The 25,979-nt window shown below is 54.4% G+C and overlaps 1 protein-coding gene across 1 annotated transcript in view; it reads left to right on the top strand.

The window, feature by feature from the left end:
* Nucleotides 1-293: 293 nt before the first annotated feature.
* The window catches only part of LOC144733885 (acyl-CoA (8-3)-desaturase-like), a 28,568-nt gene continuing 2,882 nt past the window's right edge, over nt 294-25,979 (top strand). The window contains exons 1-10 of the mRNA XM_078615892.1: nt 294-626; nt 9,780-9,890; nt 10,143-10,340; nt 11,587-11,688; nt 13,216-13,344; nt 14,484-14,544; nt 15,860-15,936; nt 21,060-21,157; nt 21,636-21,732; nt 22,312-22,391. Coding sequence (XP_078472018.1) covers nt 336-626; nt 9,780-9,890; nt 10,143-10,340; nt 11,587-11,688; nt 13,216-13,344; nt 14,484-14,544; nt 15,860-15,936; nt 21,060-21,157; nt 21,636-21,732; nt 22,312-22,391 — 1,244 coding nt within the window. The 5' untranslated portion in view covers nt 294-335. The remainder of the gene's footprint in view (nt 627-9,779; nt 9,891-10,142; nt 10,341-11,586; nt 11,689-13,215; nt 13,345-14,483; nt 14,545-15,859; nt 15,937-21,059; nt 21,158-21,635; nt 21,733-22,311; nt 22,392-25,979) is intronic.

Here is a 25,979-nt window from a genome sequence, read left to right on the forward strand (position 1 = left end):
GTGGGTTAGTGGGGCGGGGGGGGGGGCTGCGTCTCAGCCAATGGATGGATTCGGGGTGGGGTAGTGGGGCGGGGGGAGGGTGGCGTCTCAGCCAATGAATGGTGTCGGGATGGGGTTGAGGGGCGGGGGGCGTGCTAACCCCCCCCTCCTCCTCCGGGCGAGGGTGACGTCACGCTATATAAACGGCTGCAGTCGCGCGACGGCTGCCACTCGCTGCTCGGCGTCTCGCGGAGCGGAGCTCCCCACAACAACCACAACCGTGGTCCACCACAATCACCACCACAATCACCAACACAATCACCACCACAATCACCACCACAACCACCAACACCACCATGGGACGCGGCGAGGAGGGAGCGCCTGGGGCTACCCCCTGCACCGCATCGCTGGTGGCGCCTTCTCGATCTCCACCATCACCACCATCACCACCATCATCACCACCATCATCGTTGTTGACGTCTCCTCGTCTCTGGACCTGGGAGGAGGTCTCGCAGAGGAGCGGAGGTCGCCACGGGGAGCCTCGTTGGCTCGTGGTGGAGCGGCGCGTCTATGACGTCACCAAGTGGGGGGCCCGGCACCCGGGGGGGCAACGACTCCTGGGGCACTACGCCGGGGAGGACGCCACGGTAACGACGCCTCCTGCTGCACCTGCTGCACCTGCTGCACCTGCTGCACCTGCTGCACCTGCTGCACCTGCTGCACATGCTGCACATGCTGCACATGCTGCACCACCTACACCTGCTGCACCTGCTGCTGCACCATCACCACCTCCTGCTGCTGCTGCGCACCATCACCTGCTGCACCATCACCACCTCCTACTCCTGCTGCTGCTCCTGCTGCACCATCACCTGCTGTACCACCTACACCACCACCCACACCGCCTCCTGCTGCACCATCACCTGCTGCACCATCACCTACACCTGCTCCTCCTGCTGCTGCACCATCACCACCTCCTACTCCTGCTGCTGCTCCTGCTGATGCTGCACCATCACCTGCTGCACCACCACCTGCTGCACCATCACCACCTCCTACTCCTCCTGCTGCTGCTGCTCCATCACCTGCTGCACCACCTACACCACCACCCACACCACCTGCTGCACCACCTACACCTGCTCCTCCTACTGCACCATCACCTGCTGCACCACCTACACCATCACCTACACCACCTACACCACCACCTCCTCCTGCTGCACCACCACCCACACCATCTCCTCCTGCTGCACTATCAACTACACCACCTCCTGCTGCTGCACCATCACCACCTCCTGCTGCTGCACCATCACCTGCTGCACCATCACCTGCTGCACCACCTCCTCCTCCACCTGCACCACCTACACCACCTGCACCTTCACATCTGCAACCTCCACCACAACCTCCACCACGACCACCATCACCTTCACAACCTACACCACCACTACCTTCACCACCTCATTCAGCACCACCACCACAGCCTCTACCACCACCACAACCTCCACCACCACCTCCACCACCACCACCACCTCCACCACTACCACCACCTTCTCAACCTCCACCACGACCACTCCACCACTATCACCACTACCACCTTCACAACTACACCACCTCCACCACCTCCACCACTACCACCACCTCCACCACCACCTTCACAACCTCCACCACGACCACTCCACCACTACCACCTTCACAACTACACCACCACCACCTCCACCACTACCACCACCTCTACAACCTCCACCACCACCTTCACAACCTCCACCACGACCACTCCACCACAATCTCCACCACCACCACCTCCACCACTACCACCTCCACCACCACCTCCACCACCACCTCCACAACCTCCACCACGACCACCACCACCACCACTACCACCACTACCATCTCCACCACCTTCACAACTACACCACCACCGCCATTTCTACCACTACATCTCCATACATCTCGTGTATCTCTTCTCCGTCAATATATCATCTCTGTAGCGATCACCCCTCTCTCTCCAGTATCCCTCAGCTGATCGCTGCTGATGTTTTCGTGCTGTTTGCTATTCGCGTCTTCGCTGTAACTCGATTCCATTTGTTTCTCTCGTTCGTCCGATCCGTGAGCCCAGGGCACTCACAAATCTCGCGACCTGGCCTCTGCAGTCTATATGGGTCTCTATGGGTCTCTGTGAGTCTATGGGTGTCTGTGAGTCTATGAGTCTCTGTGAGTCTATGGGTCTCTATGGGTGTCTGTAAGTCTATGGGTCTCTGTGAGTCTATGGGTCTCTATGGGTCTCTGTGAGTCTATGGGTCTCTATGGGTATCTGTGAGTCTTGAGTGTCTGTAAGTCTATGGGTCTCTGTGGGTCTATGGGTCTCTCTGAGTCTATGGGTCTCTATGGGTGTCTGTGAGTCTATGGGTGTCTGTGAGTCTATGGGTCTCTGTGAGTCTATGGGTCTCTGTGAGTCTATGGGTCTCTATGGGTGTCTGTGAGTCTATGGGTGTCTGTGAGTCTATGGGTCTCTGTGGGTCTCTGTGAGTCTATGGGTCTCTATGGGTATCTGTGAGTATGAGTGTCTGTAAGTCTATGGGTCTCTGTGGGTCTCTGTGAGTCTATGGGTCTCTATGGGTATCTGTGAGTCTATGGGTGTCTGTGAGTCTATGGGTCTCTGTGGGTCTCTGTGAGTCTATGGGTTTCTGTGAGTATGGTTCTCTGGGTTTCTACGTATCTCTCTGGATCTCTATGGGTCTCTGGTGAGTCTATGGGTCTCTCTTGGTCTCTCTGGGTCTCTCTGGATCTCTCTGGATCTCTATGGGTTTCTGGTGAGTCTACGGGTCTCTCTGGGTCTCTCTGGATCTCTATGGGTCTCTATGGGTCTCTGGTGAGTCTATGGGTCTCTCTTGGTCTCTCTGGGTCTCTCTGGGTTTCTCTGGGTCTCCATGTTTATCAATGTCTCTTTTTGTCTTAATGGGTCCCCTTATAACCTGGGCCACTCACCTCATCCTGAACTCTCTCCAATTCTCACCTGGGCCACTCACCTCATCCTGAACTCTCTCTCACTCGAAGGGTGGACTGAAGAGGGGGGGGGGATTGACGTTGGGCAATAAGGGGGTGGATGGAGGAGTGGTGGTGCACTGGTTAATGCGCTTCACCACGAACCCGGCTCACACCAGTGTGATGATTTATCTGTACAGGTCCTGAGCCTTCCCTAGGTCGACTCAGCCTCAAATGAGTACCTGGTGCGGTGTATAATAAAGATCGCCACACACACGTGTGTACACACACGCACGTGTGTACACACACGCACGTGTGTACACACACGCACGTGTACACACGTGTACACACGTGTACACACGTGTACACACGTGTACACACAAACAGGTGTACACACACGCACGTGTACACACACGCACGTGTACACACACGCAGGTGTACACACGTACGTGTACACACGTGTACGCACAACAACAACCGCCATTCGCCACCAATAATAACTATAATGCAATTCATAACGCTCGCAAATCTGCGGATATAACTGCCGCAACTCAGAGGCGCGGAGCCAAGCTCAGAGTCGCTCGAAAGCACGTGGTTGTAGAGGTGAGTTTTTAAGTCTCTCTTGAAGGAGGCGATTGAGGTGATGCTGCGAATGTGCAGAGGGGTGATGGCGTTCCAGACTGTTGGGGCTGCCACCGAGAAGCGGTGCATAGACATGACCATCCTGGATCTTGGTATCAAGAGGAGGTCGTGAGTCGCGCTGCGCAGGCATGAGTGGTGGTGATGCCACCACGACGCTTGTGCCAGGCTGTGTGCACGTTGAGGCCACGTGAAGTGTCGAATGCCCGCTGGCAGGAGGTCACCGGGCAGACCCAAGTGCCATGGGTCGACTGACTTAGATGACTGGCCGATGCACCACCTGTGTCCACTACTGTGCCAACCTGATGTGTTTTAGCCGCCTGGCGCTCCGCTCGTTGTGAGCATCACTCTTCTGCCCTCGGTTGTTGCTGGAGGGCGACTGCCTCCAACTGCCCAGTAGCGTCCTTCACGAGCCTCCTCCACAGAGGCCGATCTTTACACCACTGGCACCAGTCATCGGCAAGTTCACTCAGTTCCACATCTTCTCATACCACATCATTCCATCTCTTCTCCAGCCCGTGCCATGCTTGTTTAGCCCCCTCTATCTGGCCGAACAAAAGCTATTGAGGCATGCAGTGACTGGGCATGCGGGCTATATGACCCAGCTAACGCCGCCTTGCCTGCTGAAATAGCTCACCGATGGGACTTTGTCTGGATCTTTCAAGGATTTGTGAGCTCACACAATTCAGACTGGTTAAACCCAGGATGGTTGATTTGTGATTGCGGGCCAGTGAGGCAGACTCCACCTCAGCATACCGCGACCACCACCCAACCTCGCAGCGCCTCATGGCTCTCCGAACCTCCGAGCAAATTTGCATTAAGCCTTCTCATTCTCTGACGTGGGATGCTGTAGACGGTGAGAGTGGGCCTCTGACTTTTTTTCACCCAGCCTGTACACCTATGCCAGCCAGGGTCTCTGGGGAGGTTTGGACCGTGCACCCAGTCATGAGACTCGGTCCTAAACCTCGCCCATTTCCCCTCGGCATTAGAAGGAGTGGGTAACAATGCCAGCCCAAGCTGCAAGTGATGATGAAATTCTCGCTGGCAACTTTCATCAGCTAGCTGAGACCAGGCCACTGTGGGTTTGAATGGAGTCCTGGGTGTATATACCCACCACCGGAGTGAAAAAATGGCAGGCGCATCTCTCATGCTAGCCGATGGTCAGTGGGCAGATCACCTCCATGGTAGGTCCTGCTGTCGAGGACATGGGCCCGCATACACTGTTTCATCACTATGTAGTCCAGCAGATGTTCTTGATTGGACCCAGAATGCATCCATGATGTGTCGATGCGCCGATGCCAGAACAGCTTGTTGGTAATTACAAGCCCATGAGCTGCACAAACGTCTAGCAGCCTCCTACTGTTATTGAGCTAATCTGGCCCATACCTTTCAATCACTCCAGACCAGGTGCCAGTATCATGACCAACTCGGGCATTAAAGCTACCCTACAGGATGACTCTATCCCGAGGGACCACTTTAGCTAGCACCTGTGACAGGTCATAGAATGCATCTGTCTCATTGGCCTTGCCTGCATCCCTCCACTGATGTTCATCTTCGGTGGGGGCATAAGTAACCATGACCACCACTCCTCACCTCTGGTTGATAGGAAGGCAAGCCCAAAGTAGTTTGGGGCTTACAGATTCCCACACCTCACTGCCACGCTCCCACGCCCCCTTCGTTCTTTTGTTCAGAAGAAGAGTCACTCCCTGTTGTTTGGCAGTCTCCTGCCCCAACTAGAGGACTGTTCAACCGTCATGATGGCTGGAGCCACAGCCGGTCCACCGGACCTCCTGAATACCGCAGAGATCCAGGCAGTACCGTTCCAGCTCCCGACAGAGGAGTGGCAGCCTCTCCTCCGCAGTGAGCGTTCAAACATTCCACGTGGCAGTTTAACACGTAGGCTTTCACGACCAATGTTATTCATAATCAACGTTTTTTGGGTTTAGATCTCGTTATTTATAAATGTGTCGTAACCCTTCACCACCCAACACGGCCAATCAGTAAAAATGTGTCACGTTGACAAAAGACAAATAGTTCACTGCTTTAGCCCACCGGTGTGTTGAAGCCACCGGTGGGCTAAAGCAGTGAACTATTTGTCTTTTGTCAACGTGACACATTTTTACTGATTGGCCGTGTCGGGTGGTGGAGGGTTACGACACATTTCTAAATAACGCGATCTAAACCCAAAAAACGTTGATTATGAATTCCACGTGGCCACCCGCAGTGGCTTTTTGCTGTTTATGGAGGAATCCCGAGGATAAGGAATCATTCTCCTGGCTCCGCCAAATGGGGTTTGGCCAGGGCATGTAATAGACACTTGTCCCTCGGGGCCTCCGGCACAAGCTTAGCTGGATATGTTTTTCGTGGTTTCTGCATTAATTGAAGGTTGAGGTGTTACCAGGCCCTCACACCCATGCAGAGCCCACCTTTGGCTGCTGTGGTGGCTGCAAATGCCATGAGGGGAAAGGCCAATCGAAATTGGGAAAGGCCAATCGAAATTGGCCCTCCCGCCCATGGCACTGCTCACCACAGCGTTACCGTCCGGCACATACGAGGAGGTCGGGGGTTGTTTTGCCGGGGTCACTTCGAGTGGGGTCACTCCCAGCCCAGTGAGGTCACTCCCAGCCCAGTGAGGTCACTCCCAGCCCAGCGAGGTCACTCCCAGCCCAGTGGGGTCACTCCCAGCCCAGTGAGGTCACTCCCAGCCCAGTGAGGTCACTCCCAGCCCAGCGAGGTCACTCCCAGCCCAGCGGGGTCACTCCCAGTGGGGTCACTCCCAGCCCGGCGAGGTCACTCCCAGCCCAGTGAGGTCACTCCCAGCCCAGTGAGGTCACCCCCAGTGAGGTCACTCCCAGTGAGGTCACCCCCAGTGAGGTCACCCCCAGTGAGGTCACTCCCAGTGTACACACATTCACACGTGTGTATACACACACACACGTGTATATACACACATGTGCATGGCCAAGGTGGAACCATTGCGGTCCACTCGGATTGGTATCTCTCCCTGCGGGGTCACTCCGAGCCCAGTGGGGTCATTCCGAGCAGGGTCACTCATTCTCCTCTGCTGACTCCCCACCCACAATATCCGGAGATCCCTGACACCCTCACCCCCACCCCCCTCCACATCTGCCCACTCACTGTGGAGTCACGTGTTCAAGTCCAGGGTCAAGGCCTACCTCTCTGCCCTAGACTCACCACACAGATAGAGACCCATAGACTCACAGATACCCACACACACCCATAGACTCACACATACCCATAGACCCACACACACCCATATACTCACACAGAGACCCATAGACTCACGTACCTATAGACTCACACGACCCATAGACTCAAACACGACCCATAAACTCACACACGACCCATAGACTCACCACACAGATAGAGACCCATAGACTCACAGATACCCACACACACCCATAGACTCACACATACCCATAGACCCACACAGAGACCCATAGACTCACGTACCTATGGACTCACACACGACCCATAGGCTCACAGACCCATAGACTAACATATCCATAGACTCACAGACCCATAGACTCACATAGACCCGTAGACCCACACAGATACCCCTAGACCCATAGACTCACACAGACCCATAGAACCACAGAGACCCATAGACCCACAGAGACCCATCCACCCACACAGAGACCCATCCACCCACACAGAGACCCACAGACTCACACAGAGACCCACAGACTCACACAGAGGCCCACATACTCACACAGAGACCCACAGACTCGCATAGAGACCTGTAGACTCACACAGAGACCCATCCACTCACTCAGAGACCCACAGACTCACACAGAGACCCTTAGACTCACACAGAGACCCTTAGACTCACACAGAGACCCTTAGACTCACACAGAGACCCACGGACTCATACAGAGAGCCTTAGACTCGCATAGAGACCCACAGACTCACATAGAGACCCTTATACTCACACAGAGACCCTTAGACTCGCATAGAGACCCACAGACTCACACAGAGACCCACAGACTCACACAGAGACCCACAGACTCACACAGAGACCCACAGACTCACATCGAGACCCATCCTTGCTGGGTGATCTTTTTACAGCCGGTTATCCAGCAGTGGATTGATCATGGTGGTGGTAATGAACCCGATGTGTATCGTGCGAGTTCTCAGCTGGTTAATCGACTTGCGTGTACACGTGTGTGTGTGTACACGTGTGTGTGTGTACATACTTGTGTGTCGACACGTGTGTGTGTGTTGACACGTGTGTGTTTACACGTGTCTTTGTACACGTGTGTGTGTACACGTGTGTGTGTCGACACCTGTGTGTTTGTACACGTGTGTGTGTGTACACGTGTGTGTGTGTACACGTGTGTGTGTACACGTGTGAGTCTTTGTACACGTGTGTGTGTGTGTACACGTGTGAGTCTTTGTAGACGTGTGAGTCTTTGTAGACGTGTGTGTGTGTACACGTGTGAGTCTTTGTACACGTGTGTGTACACGTGTGTGTGTGTGTGTACATACTTGTGTGTGTGGAGCAGTAGTGTCGTGGTTAGCGCTACGCTGCGCTACAAACCCGGCGACCCGAGTTCGATTCCCGCCCACGGCCAACACCACTGACGATTTTCCGACTGGTCCCTGGGCCTCCCTTAGGTCGACTCAACCTAAAATGAGTACCTGGTGCGGTGTGTAGTAAACATCGCCACTGGGGAGACAAAGGCGGCCGGGCGCGGTGCTGGTCACTCACCCCCTCGTGTGCCACAGTTCCGGTAGCCATCATAGGTGCTGCTCCTTGCTATTAACAGCACTTGCCCCAAATTCTGTTCGAGGCTACACGGGTGATCTTTGTCTGTGTATAGGGGCTGTTGTCACTTGCTACTAACAGCACTTGCCCCAACAGTCTGTTCGAGGCTAGACGGGGGATCTTTGTCTGTGTATAGGCGTTGCTGCTACTTGCTACGAACAGCACTTGCCCCAACATTCTGTTCGAGGCTACACGGGGGATCTTTGTCTGCGTATAGACGTTGCTGCTACTTGCTACTAACAGCACTTGCCCCAACAGTCTGTTAGAGGCTACACGGAGGATCTTTGTCTGTGTATAGGCGTTGCTGCTACTTGCTACGAACAGCACTTGCCCCAACAGTCTGCTAGAGTCTACACGGGGGATCTTTGTATTTTATTGTGAGTGGGTGAGCGCTGCCCTCTGGTGGAGTTGGATGGACTTCCAAGATGAATCTCCGACTCGCAGCCATCAAGTTCAAGTTCATGTATTAGGTATAGCCATGTGAGCCATTCGGCTCTTGAATCGGGTGCAACCGCAACAAACAAAAAAACATGAACAAAAAACATCTTAAAGTGACTTTGTGACTGAGTGCAAACAGAAAATCCAAGAAAAGACTGCCAAATATTGCAGAAAAGCACCGCACACCAACGCTGTGTGCAAAAATCCCAGTGGGATGCAAGTCAAACAACAACAACCACAAGACAACTTAGAATAAGGCCATCAGTCTAACTCTGTACTACAACAAACAAACATGGCCAAACCAAAAAACGTATCGAAGATCACCAAAATAAAGCCATAAAAGCAATGAAACAGTGATCATAGGAACTGTGACCGAATTTTCACAATAAACGACGTAAACAACATGTACCACCAAAACCCTGCAGCCATAGCTGGCTGCATGAGTCACTCCACAACAGCAGGAGCATCAGTCGGAGTATCAACATTTTTCAATGCACCTTTAAGATCAGCACACTAAATCAAAACACAGATCAACTGAGTCTTGAGACTGGGGGGGGGGGGGGGGGACACACCGGGGTGTCTGTGTGTGTCTGTGTATGTCTGTGTGTGTATGTGTATGTCTGTCTGTGTGTGTGTATGTCTGTGTGTCTGTGGCCTGGCACAAGCGTCGTGGTGACGTCACCGCCACTTAGTGGCGAATGGCAGTTGTTGTTGTGTCTGTGTGTGTGTCTGTGTGTGTGTGTCTGTCTGTGTGTGTGTCTGTCTGTGTGTGTCTGGCTGTGTGTCTGTCTGTGTGTCTCTCTGTGTGTGTGTGTTTCTGTGTCTGTGTGTGAGTCTGTGTGTGTGTGTGTGTCTGTGTGTCTGTGAATGCCTCTTGTCTGTCCTTCATTGTCTTCCTATTAACTACCCCTGTCCCCTCTCCCTCTGTCCCCATGTCCCCCTCTCCCCGTGTCCCCCCCAGGACGCATTCCGTGCGTTCCACATCAACCAGGCGCTGGTGCAGCGCTACCTGAAGACTCTCCTCGTGGGCGAACTCGCCCCCGACCAGCCCAGCTGTGAGCCTCACAAGAACGTGAGGACCGCTCACCGCTCACTCTCACCGCTCACCCGCACCGCTCACAGCTCACCTCTCACCACTCACCGCTCACCCGTTACTGATCACCCACAATGCTCCCTCCCTTGCCCCCTCCCTTGCGCCCTCCCCTCCGTCTCCTCTCTTCATCTCCTCCCCCTCCCCTCCCTCCCTGCCTGAATCCTTCCCCCTCCCCTACTCCCTGTCTCCCCCCTCGCCCCCCTCCCCCCTCCACCCCTCCACCTCCCCAAGGCGTCGTTGACGGAGGACTTCCGCTCCCTGCGCTCCCACGTGGAGCGATCGGGGCTCCTGCGTCCCAGCCCGGCGTTCTTCTCCGTCGCGCTGCTCCACATCCTGCTGCTCGACCTCGTGGCCTGGCTCAGCCTGCGGGCACTCGGGGCGAGCCTGCACGGCTGGCTCCTCACCGCCGTGCTGCTCGCCACCGTGCAGGTGAGGGGGACGCTCACCCCGCTCACCCGCTCACCCGCTCACTGCCAACATCCTCAACCACTCACCGCCGCTACCACCAGCACCACCAACCAACAAACTCACCCACTCAACACCACTACCACCACCAACCACCAACCTCGCCCACTCACCACCACCACCAACCAACAACCTCACCTGCTCACCACCAACCCACAACCTCACCCACTCACCACCACCACCCAACAATCTCACCCACTCACCACCACCACCAACCACAACCTCACCCACTCACCACCACCACCAACCAACAATCTCACCCACTCACCACCAACCAACAACCTCACCCACTCACCACCACCACCAACCTCACCCACTCACCACCACCAACCAACAACCTCACCCACTCACCACCACCACCAACCCACAACCTCACCCACTCACCACCACCACCACCAACCTCACCCACTCACCTCCACCACCAACCAACAACCTCACCCACTCACCTCCACCACCAACCAACAACCTCACCCACTCACCACCACCACCAACAACAACCTCAACCACTCACCACCACCAACCCACAACCTCAACCACTCACCACCACCAACCCACAACCTCACCCGCTCACCACCACCACCACCACCCACCAACAACCTAACCCGCTCACCACCACCACCCACCAACAACCTCACCCGCTCACCACCACCAACCCACAATCTCAACCACTCACCACCACCAACCCACAACCTCACCCACTCACCACCACCACCAACCCACAACCTCACCCACTCACCACCACTACCAACCCACAACCTCACCCACTCACCACCACCACCAACCCACAACCTCACCCACTCACCAACACTACCACCGACCTGATGGATGATGATGATGAATGACGATGATGAATGATGATGATGACGATGATGGCTGATGATGATGATGAATGACAATGATGATGAATGATGATGATGATGAATGACGATGATGATGATAATGAATGACGATGATGATGATGAATAACGATGATGATGATGGCTGATGATGATGATGATGAATAACGATGATGATGATGAATGACGATAATGATGATGAATGACGATGATGATGATGATGGCTGATGATGATGATGATGAATAACGATGATGATGATGAATGACGATGATGATGATGAATGACGATGATGATGATGATGGCTGATGATGATGATGATGAATGACAATGATGGCTGATGATGGCTGATGATGCTGATGATGGGTGTCTGCAGGCGCAGGCTGGGTGGCTACAGCACGACTTTGGACATCTCTCCGTGTTCCCCACCTCGCGCTGGAACCACTGGGTTCACAAGTTCGTCATCGGTCACCTCAAGGTGATTCACTGCTCACTGCGTGTGGGTGTGCGCGTGCCCCTCCCCCCACTCCCCTCCACGGGGGGAGCGGTGGTGCAGCGGTTAGCACGCTGCGCTACGAACCTGGTAACCCCGAGTTCGATTTCCCGCTCGGTGACGATTGTTTGAACCGGTCCTGGGCCTCCTCCCCTAGGTCGACTCAGCCTTAAATGAGTACCTGGTGTAGCGGTGTGTGGTCAACATCGCCACTGGGGAGACAAAGGCGGCCGGGCGTGGTGCTAGCCACCCACCCTCTCGTGTGCCACAGTGCCGGTAGCCTTCATAGTTGCTGCTCGCTAAGCAGCAACTTGCCTCTAGGCACAGGAAAACATTTTTTACACCTGATGAAGGAAGCTTGTGTTGCCTCCGAAACGTCGTGATTTATTATTTTATTTCTACTATTATAATTTGTATTATTTCTTTTTATTTTCACCTACGTGACTTTACCGAAAAAACCTAACAAAAAATAATATTCAGGTGCCTACCCTTGGCTCCTCCCACCCTCAACCAGTATATATACAGGTAATCATTGGAAAGATGTTATTAACCATGCAAAAAAGATTTAACTACACATTTGGAGCATTCCTGGCAGCGATTTCAGCCGCACCACCTCTACATAACAAAAAGCTCAGTCAACCATTCTACACAACAAAGACTAATTTCCTGGCAGCGATTTCAGCCGCACCACCTCTACATAACAAAAGGCTCCGTCAACCATTCTACACAACAAAGACTCATTTCCTGGCAGCGATGTCAGCCGCACTACTTGTACATAATAAAAGGCTCAGTCAACCATTCTACACAACAAAGACTCATTTCCTGTCAGTGATTTCAGCCGCACTACCTTTAAAATAACAAAGGCTCAGTCAACCATTCTACACAACGAAGACTCATTTCCTGGCAGCGATTTCAGCCGCACCACCTCTTTATAACAAAAGGTTCAGTCAACCATTCTACACAACAAAGACTAATTTTCTGGCAGCGATTTCAGCCGAACCACCTCTACATAACAAAAGGCTCGGTCAACCATTCTACACAACAAAGACTAATTTCCTAGCAGCGATTTCAGCCGCATCATCTCTACATAACCAAAGGCTCAGTCCCATTTACACGCACCTTTACATCATCCGCACCTAGTTTACACAACAAAGGCTCATTCCTAGCAGCGTGCTTCAGCCGCACCCAACCTCACAAAAATAATATCCAGGGCCTAACCTTGGCTCCTCCCACCCTCAACCAGTATATATACAAGGACTGTTGTCTTGGAATTTCTCATGTACTTGATACAGCTATCGTGCTGTGACGGTTCCACCTGAAGACGGAAGCTTGTGTTGCCTCCGAAACGTCGTGATTTTTATTTTATTTTTATTTTATATATTTTTTATTCTTTTTGTTATTTTACTTTTAGTAATTTTTAATTTTTTACCTACGTGACTTTACCGGAAAAAACCTAAGAGTAAGTATGATTTGCGATTTGCCGTCCCGGTGCGCGCTCCGGCTCATGCTCAGGGAGCCCCGGCGAGCTGGTGGAACCACCTCCACTTCCAGCACCACGCCAAGCCAAACGTCTTCCGCAAGGACCCAGACGTCAACATGCACCCGCTGCTGTTCGTGCTGGGAACGACGCTCGCCACGGAGGTTCGGGAGGGGGGGGAGAGAGGGGGGAGGTGGGGGGGGGGGGGGGGGGGGAGAGAGGGGGAGAGGGGGGGGGAGGGGGAGGGGGGGGGGGAGGGGAGGGGAGAGGGAGGGGGAGGGAGAGGGGAGGAGGGGGAGGGGGGAGGGAGGGGAGGAGATGGGGGAGGGGAAGAGGGGAGGTGGGGGGGGAGGGAGATGGGGGAGGGGAGAGTGGGGGGGGGAGAGGGGAGAGATGGGGGGGGAGAGAGGTGGGGGGGAGGTGGGAGAGGTGGGGGGGAGAGAGGTGGGGGGGGAGAGAAGAGGGGAGAGGGGGGGGAGGGGAGGGAGAGAGGGAGAGGTGGGGGGGAGGGAGATGGGGGGGGGAGGAGAGGGGAGGGGGGGGGAGAGGGGGGGGAGTGCGGGGAGAGACGGGGGGGGAGAGGGGAGAGAGGGGAGAGATGGGGGTGAGAGGGGGGAGAGAGGGAGAGGGGAGAGGGGAGGAGGGGAGTAGGGGTTGAAGAGAGGGGGGGAGAATTCCCGGGGGGCATCCCGGTTGGAATAGAGGGGGGTTAAACGGGCGTGGTACAGGCGAGGAGAAGATATGGCCTGGTGAGTGAGTGAGTGGGTGAGTGAGTGGGTGGGTGAGTGAGTCAGTGACTGAGTGGGTGGGTGCGTGAGTGAGTGGGAGAGTGGGTGGGGTGAGTGGGAGAGTGGGTGGGTGAGTAGCTGCATGGGTGGGTGAGTGGGTGGGTGGAGTCAGAGAGTGAGTGGGTGCGTGCGAAGGTGGGTGGGTTGGTGTGCATGCGAGTGTGTGTGTAGGTGTATGTGCGGGGGGTGTGGGGAGCGGGAGGGGTGCATCAGCCAGTCATATCAGTCAGTCGACCCTTGGAACCTGGGTCTGCCCCGTGACCCTCCTGCCGGCGGGCCTTAACGTGCACATAGCCTGGCACAAGCGTCGTGGTGACGTCACCGCCACTTAGTGGCCAATGGCGGTTGTTGGTGTTGTGGGGAGCGCAGTAGTTTAGCCTTGAGTGCTACGCTGCGCTACGAACCGGGCAAAACCGAGTTCGATTCCCGCCCACGGCCAACACCGGTGACGACTATCTGAACTGGTCAACAATCTGTTGAGGCTACATGGGGGGACCTTTGTCTGTGTGTCACAGCTGGGTGAACAGAAGAAAAAGTACATGCCCTACAACCACCAACACAAGTACTTCTTCCTGTGTGAGTACCACCCCGCTCACTCGTCCACTCGCTCGTCCACTCACTCACTCACTCATTCACTCACTCGCTCGTCCACTCACTCATCCACTCACTCGTCCACTCACTCGTCCACTCACTCACTCGCTCGTCCAGTCACTCATCCACTCACTCGTCCACTCACTCGTCCACTCACTCATCCACTCACTCGCTCATCCACTCACCCATCCACTCGCTCGCTCATTCACTCACTCGCTCATTCACTCACTCGCTCATCCACTCACTCGCTCATTCACTCACTCGCTCATCCACTCGCTCATCCACTCACTCGCTCATCCACTCACTCGCTCATCCACTCGCTCATCCACTCGCTCATCCACTCACTCGCTCATCCACTCACTCGCTCATCCACTCACTCGCTCATCCACTCACTCGCTCATCCACTCACTCGCTCATCCACTCACTCGCTCATCCACTCACTCGCTCATCCACTCACTCGCTCATGCACTCACTCGCTTATCCACTTGCTCAATCTTCCAATCACTCGCTCATCCACTAACTCGCTCATCCACTCGCTCGCTCATCCACTCACTCGCTCATCCACTCACTCAGTTATCCACTCGCTCATTCACTGACTCGCTCACTCATCCACTCCCTCATTCCCTCACTCGCTCACCCACCCATTTACCCACTCTCTCGCACGCTCGCCCACTCGCTCGTTCACCCACTCGCTCGCTCACCCACTTGCTCACCCACTTGCTCAGCCACCCAATCACCGACTCACTCACCCACTCACCCACCCACCCATTCACCCACCCACCGACCCATTCACCAACCCACCCACCCATTCACCCACCCACCCACCCATTCACCAACCCACCCACCCATTCACCAACCCACCCACCCATTCACCAACCCACCCACCCATTCACCAACCCACCCACCCATTCACCAACCCACCCACCCACTCGCTCATCCACCCAATCACCCAATCATGCACGCACCCACTTACCCACCCACTCACCCACCCACTCACCCACCCACCCACCCAACCAGTCACTCACCCAATCATCCACTCACTCACCCAACCCGTCATCCACCCATTCACCCACCCACCCAACCAGTCACTCGCCCAATCATCCACTCACCCACCCACCCACTCACTCACGGGGGTGGCTACTTCCTCCGAGTTGCGAGCAACTCCCGCCACCCAACCCGGCTACACCCCTCACGCCCTCCTGACGCACGCCCCCTCCCTCCCTCCTCCCCCCCCCACTCCCTCCCCCACCCGGCCACTGCCCCCCCCCCACTTTGCGTGGTGGGGGTGCGGTGTTGACAGTGGGACCTCCGGCACTCATCCCTCTCTACTTCCAGTGGTACATCTTCGTGTTCGCCATCAAGAGGAAGCAGTGGGCGGTGAGACACGCACGCAGACACACGCACGCAGACACACACGCAGACACACACGCAGACACACACGCAGACACACATACGCTGACACATACGCAGACACACACGCAGACACACACGCAGACACACACGCAGACACACACGCAGACACACACGCAGATACACACGCAGACACACACGCAGACACACACACACGCAGAAACACATGCAGACACACGCACACACATGCAGACACACGCACACACACGCAGACACACGCACACACACACACAGATACATACGCAGACACACACACACGCAGACACACACACACGCAGACACGCACGCACGCAGACACGCACGCAGACACGCACGCAGACACGCACGCAGACACACACACAGACACACACACAGATACACACACAGATACACACACAGACACACACACGCAGACACACGCAGACACACACACGCAGACCCACACGCAGGGTTCTCGAGGAGAGGCGTGGCCGGGGCGTGGCCCGGGCACGCCGAGGCCCATATAAGCAGCCTCCTCACGAGGTTCAAGGCTGCCCGTGTCAAGGATGACCGTGTCAAGGATGAAGATGCATCGTGAAGACGCCAAGAAGAGTCGAGCCTCCAGTCAGCGGACCTGCCGGGAGGCCACCTGGCTGAGTCACGCGAGAGTAGCTGAGAGTTAGAGAAGTGTGTGTGTTAGCTAGAGTAGGTCGGTGGTCACCACCCTATGCGTAATGTAAGATCTTCTTGGTTCTTTCGGTAAAGTCACGTAGAAGGGAGATAATAAAATAATAAAGATAAAACATAATAAAATAATACAATTCATAATAAAATAATACAATTCTCTGGTGAGAATTGTATTATTTAATTATGTTATGTTTGTATTATTTTATTATCTCCCTTCTACGTGACTTTACCGAAAGAACCAAGAAGATGAATCCCTGCAGTCACAAAAGCTTTAAATCGAATGGTAATGTAAGAGTTAAGTGTTGTGTTCAGTAATAAATCAGTGTTGCCTCCCAAGAAGTTGTGTGCGCCTAAATTCGAACCCACACACCTATGACACACGCAGATACATGCAGATACAATAACAACAACAACAACCGCCATTCGCCACTAAGTGGCGGTGACGTCACCACGACGCTTGTCCCAGGCCATGTGCACCTTGAGGCCACGTGAAGTGTCGAACGCCCGCTGGCAGGAGGTCATGGGGCAGACCCAAGTGCCACGGATCGACTGACTGAGATGACCGAGATGACTGGCCGATGCACCACCTGTGCCCCCTACTGTGCCAACTTGCTGTGCTTTAGCCACCCGGCGCTCCACTCGTGAGCATCGCTCCTCCGCCCTCCGTTGTTGTTGGAGGGCAACTGCCTCCAACTGCCCAGTAGCGTCTTTCACGAGCCTCCTCCACAGAGGCCGATCTTAACACCGCTGGTACCAGTCATCGGCAAGTCCACTCACTCCACGTCCTCCTGTACCACATCCATCTCTTCTCTAGCCCGTGCTGCGCCCGTTTAGCCCCTCGATCCGGCCGAACAAAAGCTGTTTAGGCATGCGGTGGCTGGGCATGCGATCTACATGACCCAGCCAATGCAGCCTTGCCTGCTGGAGGAGCTCACCGATGGGACTTTGCCCAGATTTTTCAAGGATTTGTGAGCACCTCACAATCCAGCCTGGTTAAACCCAGGATGGATCGTAGGCAGGCCAACCTAAATGGTTCTAACCGGCGAAGATGCTCCATTTGGGGGGTCCACGTTTTGCAAGCGTAGAGAAGGAAGGGAATGACCGGCCGAGAAGACCTGAAGCTTCGTGCGGAGCGACAGACCAGGCAGCTTCCACACAGCGTTACGCAACCGATGAAAAGATATTGCCGCTCGACTGATTCGGAGTGAGACCTCCGCTCCCAAACCGGAGCCGGTTATGAGCACATTGCCCAGATATGGGAAACTCTCCACTCTTGCCACAACTGCCCCATCACCGATTGGGAGTTGTGGGGGTGGAGTGTCCGATGGTACAAAATACCCAGGCAGGTGCTTAGTTTTGGTGGGGCTTTTGGTAAGGCCCCACCTCTTAGTGGAACACTCCAGTTTCAGCAGAAGTGTCTCTAACTCCTCTGAATGAGCAGCAATTACCAAATCATCGGCATACATAACGTGGTTGACCAATAGGGAGCTATCCCTTGACCGCACCCGCGCATCGATCAGCCTCCCATTATATCTGTACCAAATGGAAATTCCCCCAGTACAGCTATTGAATGCTTCACGAACTACGTGGTCAAAATAGATGTTAAATAATGTGGGAGCCAGAGGGACATCCCTGTCGCACCCCAAGGTGTACAGGGAAAGGCTCTGACTCCCGGCCACGTAGTTTTACCCGGGCCCGCTCACCACCATGAAGGTCCTTAATGATCGTGAGCAGAGGCTCAGGGACTCCGAAAGCACGAAGAACAACCCAGAGCCCAGGCCTACTGATGGTATCATAGGCCTTGGCCAGGTCAATGAAGCAGAGATGTTGGTCTTGTTGGAATTCCCTACACCTCTGCTGTAGCAGATGGACAAAATATGGCATCTGTGCAAGACCGCCCTTTCCTGACACCGCATTGGGGCTCCGCAAGCCTCTCCTCAGCGTGCCTAGCAAGGCGATGTTGAATAATCCTTGCCAGGACCATTCCCGGCACACTGAGGAGTGAGATGCCCCTGTAGTTGTTACAGTCTGTGCGGTCTACCTTCTTAAAGAGGGGGACCACCAGGGCATCCTTCCAATCCTTAAGAACCCGTCCAGTGGTCCAGACTGTTGTTATGATGTCAATATTTGAGGCACCGCAGCCTCAGCAGGGTCATCCCCACTTTGTGCCACGATCTTTTCATGGCTGAGGGATTTCCCCTCCCCCAGGACCTCACAGAAATGCTCAGAAAATATGCAAACCTGTTCCTGGGGGTCGGAGATTGTATCACCGTTTTTCCCCTAATGATGGTAATACGTGTGGCGCTGCAGGTTACTTTTTTGATGGAGTTAAATAGGGATTTGTGATCGTCGGCCACTGAGGCAGACTCCATTTCCTCAGCAAACCGCGACCACCACCCATTTTTGCAGCGCCTCACGGCTCTCCGAACCTCCGAGCGAAGGCTGTGATAAGCCTCCTCATTCTCTGACGTGGGATGCTGTAGACGATTAGAGTGGGCCTGTCGCTTTTTCTCAACCATCCGGAACACCACTTTCAGCCAGGGTCTCTGGGGAGGTCTGGATCGCATACCCAAAGCAGCCATTGCAGCTGCATGAGTCACAGTCCTAAACCTCACCCATTTACCCTCGACATCAGGATGAGTGGGGGATGATGCCAACACCAGCCGCAAGCGATGATGAAATTCTTGCTTGCAACTTTCATCAGCAAACTGAGGCCAAGGCCACCTTAGGTTGGAATGGGGTCTTGGGTGTACACCCACCACCAAAGTGGAAGAATGGCGGGCGCATTTTACAGATGACTAGTCGATGGTCAGAGGACAGATCAGCTCCACGGTAGGTCCTGGTGTCAAGGACATGGGCTCGCATCCGCTGATCCGTCACTATGTAGTCCAGCAGATGTTTTTGCGTGCACCGGCATGCATCCATGATGTTGAGTGGATGCGCCGATGCCGGAACAGCTTGTAGGTAATTACACGCCCATGGATGTTCGTCTTCGGTGGGGGCATAAGTAACCACGATCACTACTCCTCGCCTCCGGTTGATGGGAAGGCGAGCCAAAAGTAGCCTGGGGCTTACAACTTCCCACACCTCATCGCCACGCTCCCACACCCCCTTCATTCTTTTGTTTATAAGAAGAGCCACTCCCTGTTGTTTGGCAGTCTCCTGCCCCGAGTGGAGGACTGTCCACCCCTCATGGTGACAGGAGCCAGAGCCGGTCCACCAGACCTCCTGAATGCCACAGAGATCCAGGCGGTACTGGTCTAGCTCCCGACAGAGAAGTCGCAGCCTCTCCTCCGCAGTGAGCGTTCGAACATTTCATGTGGCCATCCGTAGTGGCTTGTCGTTGTTTCTGGAGGAGCCCCGAGGTTAAATATGCAATCTCCTGGCTCCGCCAGATGGGGTTTGGCCAGGAGACGTCATAGACGCCTGGCCCCCCGGGGCCTCCGGCACAAGCTTTTTAGTTAGGTCTTTTAGTCGTGGTTTAGTGGTAATTGATTGAAGGTGGAGTGGTTGGTTACCAGCCCTTCGCACCAATCCAGAGCCCCCATTTTGCCACTGGTGGTCACAGATGCCATGAGGGGAGAGGCCAATCGGAATTGGCCCTCCTCCCCACAGCACTGTCCACGACAGCGTTGCCCATCCGGCACCACGAGGAGGTGGGGGATTGTTATTGTCAGACCCAGATGCACACACAGACATACACGCTAGACAAACACAGACACAGATACACACGCAACACGCATGCAGACACGCATGCAGACACACACGCAGACACGCACGCAGAAACGCACGCAGACACGCACACAGACACACAGACACAAATACGCACGCAGACACGCACGCAGACACGCACGCAGACACGCACGCAGACACGCATGCAGACACGCACGTAGACACACACCCAGACACAAATACACACGCAGATACACTTTGAATCCAAAATCACTCTCCTACCCACTCATCCTTGCACTCATTCACCCATTCCATACGCACTCATTCACCCACGCACCTACCCATTGATCCACCCACTCCATCATTCACTCACCCGCCCTCCCTTAAACGATCAGACGAAAAAGATGCTCAGTCTTTCGGCACTTTACTTCGTTCATCATGTCGTTTGTTTGTATTTTTTTTTCACGTGCTCCCTTTTTTTTAATCAAAGATATAACGCGGGTTTCCCGTGTAACATTAGTCCCATTGTGTGTTGCTGTGTTCATAGACACCAACAAGAAACACAAATCACCCTCAAAAACCCATCACCAGATCCCCTGCTGCTGCGCTACCAGCACCATAGCGGCGAAGGCACCTGCCTGATCCTCCCTCCCCTCGCCCTCCCTCCCTCCCTCCCTCGCCCTCCCTCGCCCTCGCTCTCTCCCTCCCTCGCCCTCCCTCTCTCCCTCGCGATGTCTCTGATGGTGGCGGTGGTCGTGGCATTGACGGACCAGGACTTTGCGTGGATGCTGACATTCTACTTGCGGTTCCTCGTCTGCTATGTCCCCCTGCTGGGCCTGGGAGGCTCTCTGCTGATGCTCGCCTTCGTCCGGTAAGGAACACCCCCCACCCCCTCCAATCCCCCCCCCACCCCCCCCCCAACCCCCACCCCCCTAGCCCCCCCAACCCCCCCAAACCCCCCCACCCCCCCTAACCCCCCCCCCTAACCCCCCCTAACCCCCCCAACGTCAACGTGCCGCCCTTGCGCAAGGGCACATCAGAAGTGTGGCGATAATTAACACAATTGAAACAATCACTCACCCACCCACACAATCACTCACCCACCCACACAATCACTCACCCACCCACCCAATAACTCACGCAATCACTCACCCACTCACCCACCCACCCACACAATCACTCACCCACCCACATAATCACTCACCCACCCACCCACACAATCACTCACCCACCCACCCACACAATCACTCACCCACCCACCCACACAATCACTCACCCACCCACCCCATCACCCACACAATCACCGAGTCGTCCTCTCTCTCTCTCTGTGCTCGCTCTCCCCCCCACAGGTTCCTGGAGAGCAACTGGTTCGTCTGGGTGACTCAGATGAACCACATCCCCATGAACATCGACCGCGACCACCAGCGGGACTGGACCACCACGCAGGTGCCACGGCTACACGGTTCACGAACCTCCCACCCCCCCCTCCCCACCAACCCAGCCCCCACCCCACCCCACCCACCCCCCACTCCACCAAACCAGCCCCCACCCCACCCCACCCACCGTCCCTCACCTCCCCACTCACCCCACCCAACCCCTCCCCACCTACTGTGAGGGAAAAAAAGTATTTGATCCCCTGCTGATTTTGTACGTTTGTCCACTGACAAAGAAATTATCAGTCTATAATTTTAATGGTAGGTTTATTTAAACAGTGAGAGACAGAATAACAACAACAACATCCAGAAAAACGCATGTCAAAAATGTTATACATCTATTTGCATTTTAATGAGGGAAATAAGTATTTGATCCCTCTGCAAAACACGACTTAGTACTTGGTGGCAAAACCCTTGTTGGTAATCACAGAGGTCAGACGTTTCTTGTAGTTGGCCACCAGGTTTGCACACATCTCAGGAGGGATTTTGCAGGGTGCAGGAGGGGCGTGCAGTGTGCATGGTGCAGGGTGCAGGAGGCAGTCATCAACGTGCGACTCTGCTCTGCTGTTCCCTGCGTGTGGCTTCAACTCAGTTGCAGGCAACGTGCAACGTCGACCAGTCGCTCTTCAACGACTGGTTCACGGGACACCTCAACTTCCAGATCGAGCACCAGTGAGTGTCACGGAGCGTGGGCACCACACAACGCCATCGTGGGCATCGTCATCAACACCACCGCTATCATCATTAACATCATCATCAACATCATCAACATCATCACTATCATCAACATCATCAACACTACCACCATCATCATCAACATCAACAACACTACCATCACTATCATCAACATCATCAACACTACCACCATCATCATCAACATCAACAACACTACCATCACTATCATTAACATCATCAACACTACCACCACCATCATCATCAACATCATCAACATCATCAACATCATCAATGCTACCGCCACCATCATCATCAAGATCATCATCATCATTAACATCATCATCATTACTACCGCCACCATCATCAACATCATCATCAACATCATCAACACTACCACCACCATCATTCACATCATCATCATCACTATCATCAACATCATCAACGCTACCGCCATCATTATCAACACTATCATCATCACTATCATCAACATCATCAACACCACCGCCATCATCATTAACATCATCATCAACATCATCAACACTACCGCCATCATCATCAACATCATCAACACTACCGCCACAACTCAAAAACAATGCACCATCAGAGTATGAGAGCTCGGGGTAAGCATTTACACCATTGGAACCTCCTTTGCCAGTAGCAAAATATGACAATTGTTTTTTAGCCTTTTGGCGTCATCTGGTCCAACACCATGTGAGACTAGGCTCTAAGAAAAGCTGTCTCGGGTGTGGACCAATCCATTTCAAGGACAGTGCATACATTATCAGAGTTGTGTTTTTTGTTTGCATTCCGACCGCAGGTATTGTGGTGAATGCAAACATGACTCCTTGTAAAAAGGTGTCAGTTTTGTTTCCAGATAAAAGGGTAAAAAACCAATTATCATATTTTGCTACTGGCAAAGGAGGTTCCAATGGTGATATAAATATTGTTGATTATGTTGTTGGTGCTGTTGATGATACTGTTGATATTGATGTTGTTGATTGTGTTGATGTTAGTGTGGTTGATGTTGGTGTTGATAATGTTGATATTAATGTTGTTGATGTTAGTGTTGTTGATGATAATGATTTTGATATTGATGATGATGTTAATGTTGTTGATTTTGTTGATGTTAGTGTGGTTGATGATGATATTGATGATGTTGATGATGTTAATTATGTTGATATTAATATTGTTGATGTTTACACCATTGGAACCTCATTTGCCAGTAAAAAATATCATAATTGGTTGTTTACCCTTCTATCTGGCAACAAAACTGACACCTTTTTTTACAAGGAGTCATGTTTGCATAGACCACAATACCTGTAGCCAATAATGTGTGTGGACCGGGTGTGGACCAATCAACTTCAAGGACAGTGCATATATCATCAGAGTTATGTTTTTTGTTTGCATTATGGCTACAGGTGTAATAAACGACTGGACCACGATGTCTGGCTCAGTGTCCTTTATTCGGTTCGTGCTGTACACCCACACGGCTGTCTTTACTCTGTAGCTTCTCCACGGTGCTGACTCCAATGTCGGCCCGATCCACAACAGCAGCCCCGCTGCTGTTTCTCTCACACAGCCCCCCTTGGCTGTACTCGCTGCAACTCCTCTCTCTCCACCTCCTGGCAGCCTCGTGCTGTCTCTCTCTCTCTCCGCAGCTCCTCCTGGCAGCCACACCGCTGCCTCTAACACGCAGCCCTTCTGGCTGTCTCCTCTGCAGCTGCACACCACTCCGCAGCTTCCTCTTGTCTTCGGGGTTGGCTCCCGATAGCCGTCGGTGCCCCCCCCTCTTCTCACCCGCCCGCGTGGCCTCACTCTTTTCCGCTCACACCCCGACTGACTTCCCCTTCCGGTTTACCCGCTTAAGGACCCGAACCTTCCACCCACGTCACATGACTCCACCCCCCGTGACGTCACATCCGGAAGGTCGCTTACGCCCGCATTACACCACCCTCCCCCGTAGAAAAATCCCAGCCGACCTCGGCTGACCAATAGCAAATCGTAATGCGGCGAACCGAGCTTCCCCCCCTAAAGGACACTAAGCATACAATGTAACAGCAAGAACAACAACAACAACGCAATTAACATCAACGAACGTACAAAAAGCATGCAATAAATACAACTGTAAGAAAAAAATAACAAGACAGCAACAATCAACGAAACGTAAGCGATTTGGAACGTGTGCGGGTCGCCGGCCCGTCCCGGACGGTCGGCGGCCCACTCGCAGAACGGGAACGCGATGAAAGTCGAGGAATGACAGGGGGTAATCCCCCTGTCGCAGCTGGAAGTCCATCGCCGTCCCGTGTCCCTAAAGAGTTAGTCTTGGGCTTGTCCTGTGACCGTGCCCGCAGCTGGGTCGGAAGGGCTGCAGGGCTCGAAGGTCCCGCAGACCTGGCAGGCGTCCTCCGAGCAGGGCCCCTCGTCCCCCGCAATGTCACGGCCGGCCTGTTTCGGAGGATCTTTAGCCGACTTGACCGGTGCCGAGGCCTCCTGCTGCGGCGGAGCCGGGAAGCGGGCCCAGCAGTCTCTGGCGTAGTGGCCCCTACGCCCGCAGCGGAAACATTCGGCCTCGTTGCGCCGAAGCGCAGGCCTCGCCTCCTGACGGCCCCGTTCTGGTAGCGCCGCGCGCGGTCTCGGCCCGCCGCGTCCCGTCCATGGAGCGGAGGCGGCCGTCAGTTGTTGAGGGCCCCGGTCATCCGGAACATAGACAGCCTGCGCAGGGTTCCACCCCAGCGCATCCCCTTCTTTGACGGGCCCCCCCCGTCCACGCCGTCACTTGTTTCCAGCGACGGAGGTTGAATTGCGCATCGAGACACTTAGCAGCCGTCCGGGAAGTTAGCTTCTCATGCCCACACACAGGCATGGGGATCCCTAGATCCCGAGACAGCTCCAACATTTTCCCTAATATGAGAGGCTCGAGCAGGTCCTGTGGCGTCCCAGGATAAGCTGCCATGGCCAGCTCCAGCACCGCACCCCTGAACGCCACGGGCGACTCCTCTGGTGCTCGTTGTCGTTGAGCGAATCGCCGATGCGCATCATCTGGTGGCTCATAAGCATCGGCCATTTCTTGAAAAACACCACATAAAGTTGCCTTCTTATCGGTCGTTATGGAACGGAAGAATCGGACAGATTCGTCGTCCAGGAGAGTCGGCAACACCTCCAAAGCCTCCGCATCGGTCCATCTTGCTGTGCGTACCGCCGCCAAGAAGCGGCAGGCGAACGCGCTCCAGTCCCCACCGACGGAAAATTCTTTAACCGTTGTAAGGTGGCGACTCCGACTCCTCTTCCCGCCGTCTTCCAATGGTGGTGGTTGTGATGGCAAATTCAAAATGGCGTCGGCCCGCGGCGTGGCCAAGATGGCGGTTTGGCGCCACGGAGCGCGCAAAATGGCGGCCTCTTGCCGCGTGGGCAATGGCGGCGGCAGGACAGGCAACGTGGCGGCCCGCGGAGCACCAATTGCATCATCCATCGTCCCTGGCGCGACGAGATGGCATAGATGCGCCAGGACGTCCTTAAGTGCCTCCAGTTGTACCGCCATCGCTTGCCATCGTTGATCCGCGTCTGATGATGTCGACGGACCCGCCA

This window comes from Lampetra planeri, chromosome 48 (assembly GCF_965212315.1).
Source record: "Lampetra planeri chromosome 48, kcLamPlan1.2.h2, whole genome shotgun sequence".
NCBI classification, from domain to species: domain Eukaryota; kingdom Metazoa; phylum Chordata; class Hyperoartia; order Petromyzontiformes; family Petromyzontidae; genus Lampetra; species Lampetra planeri.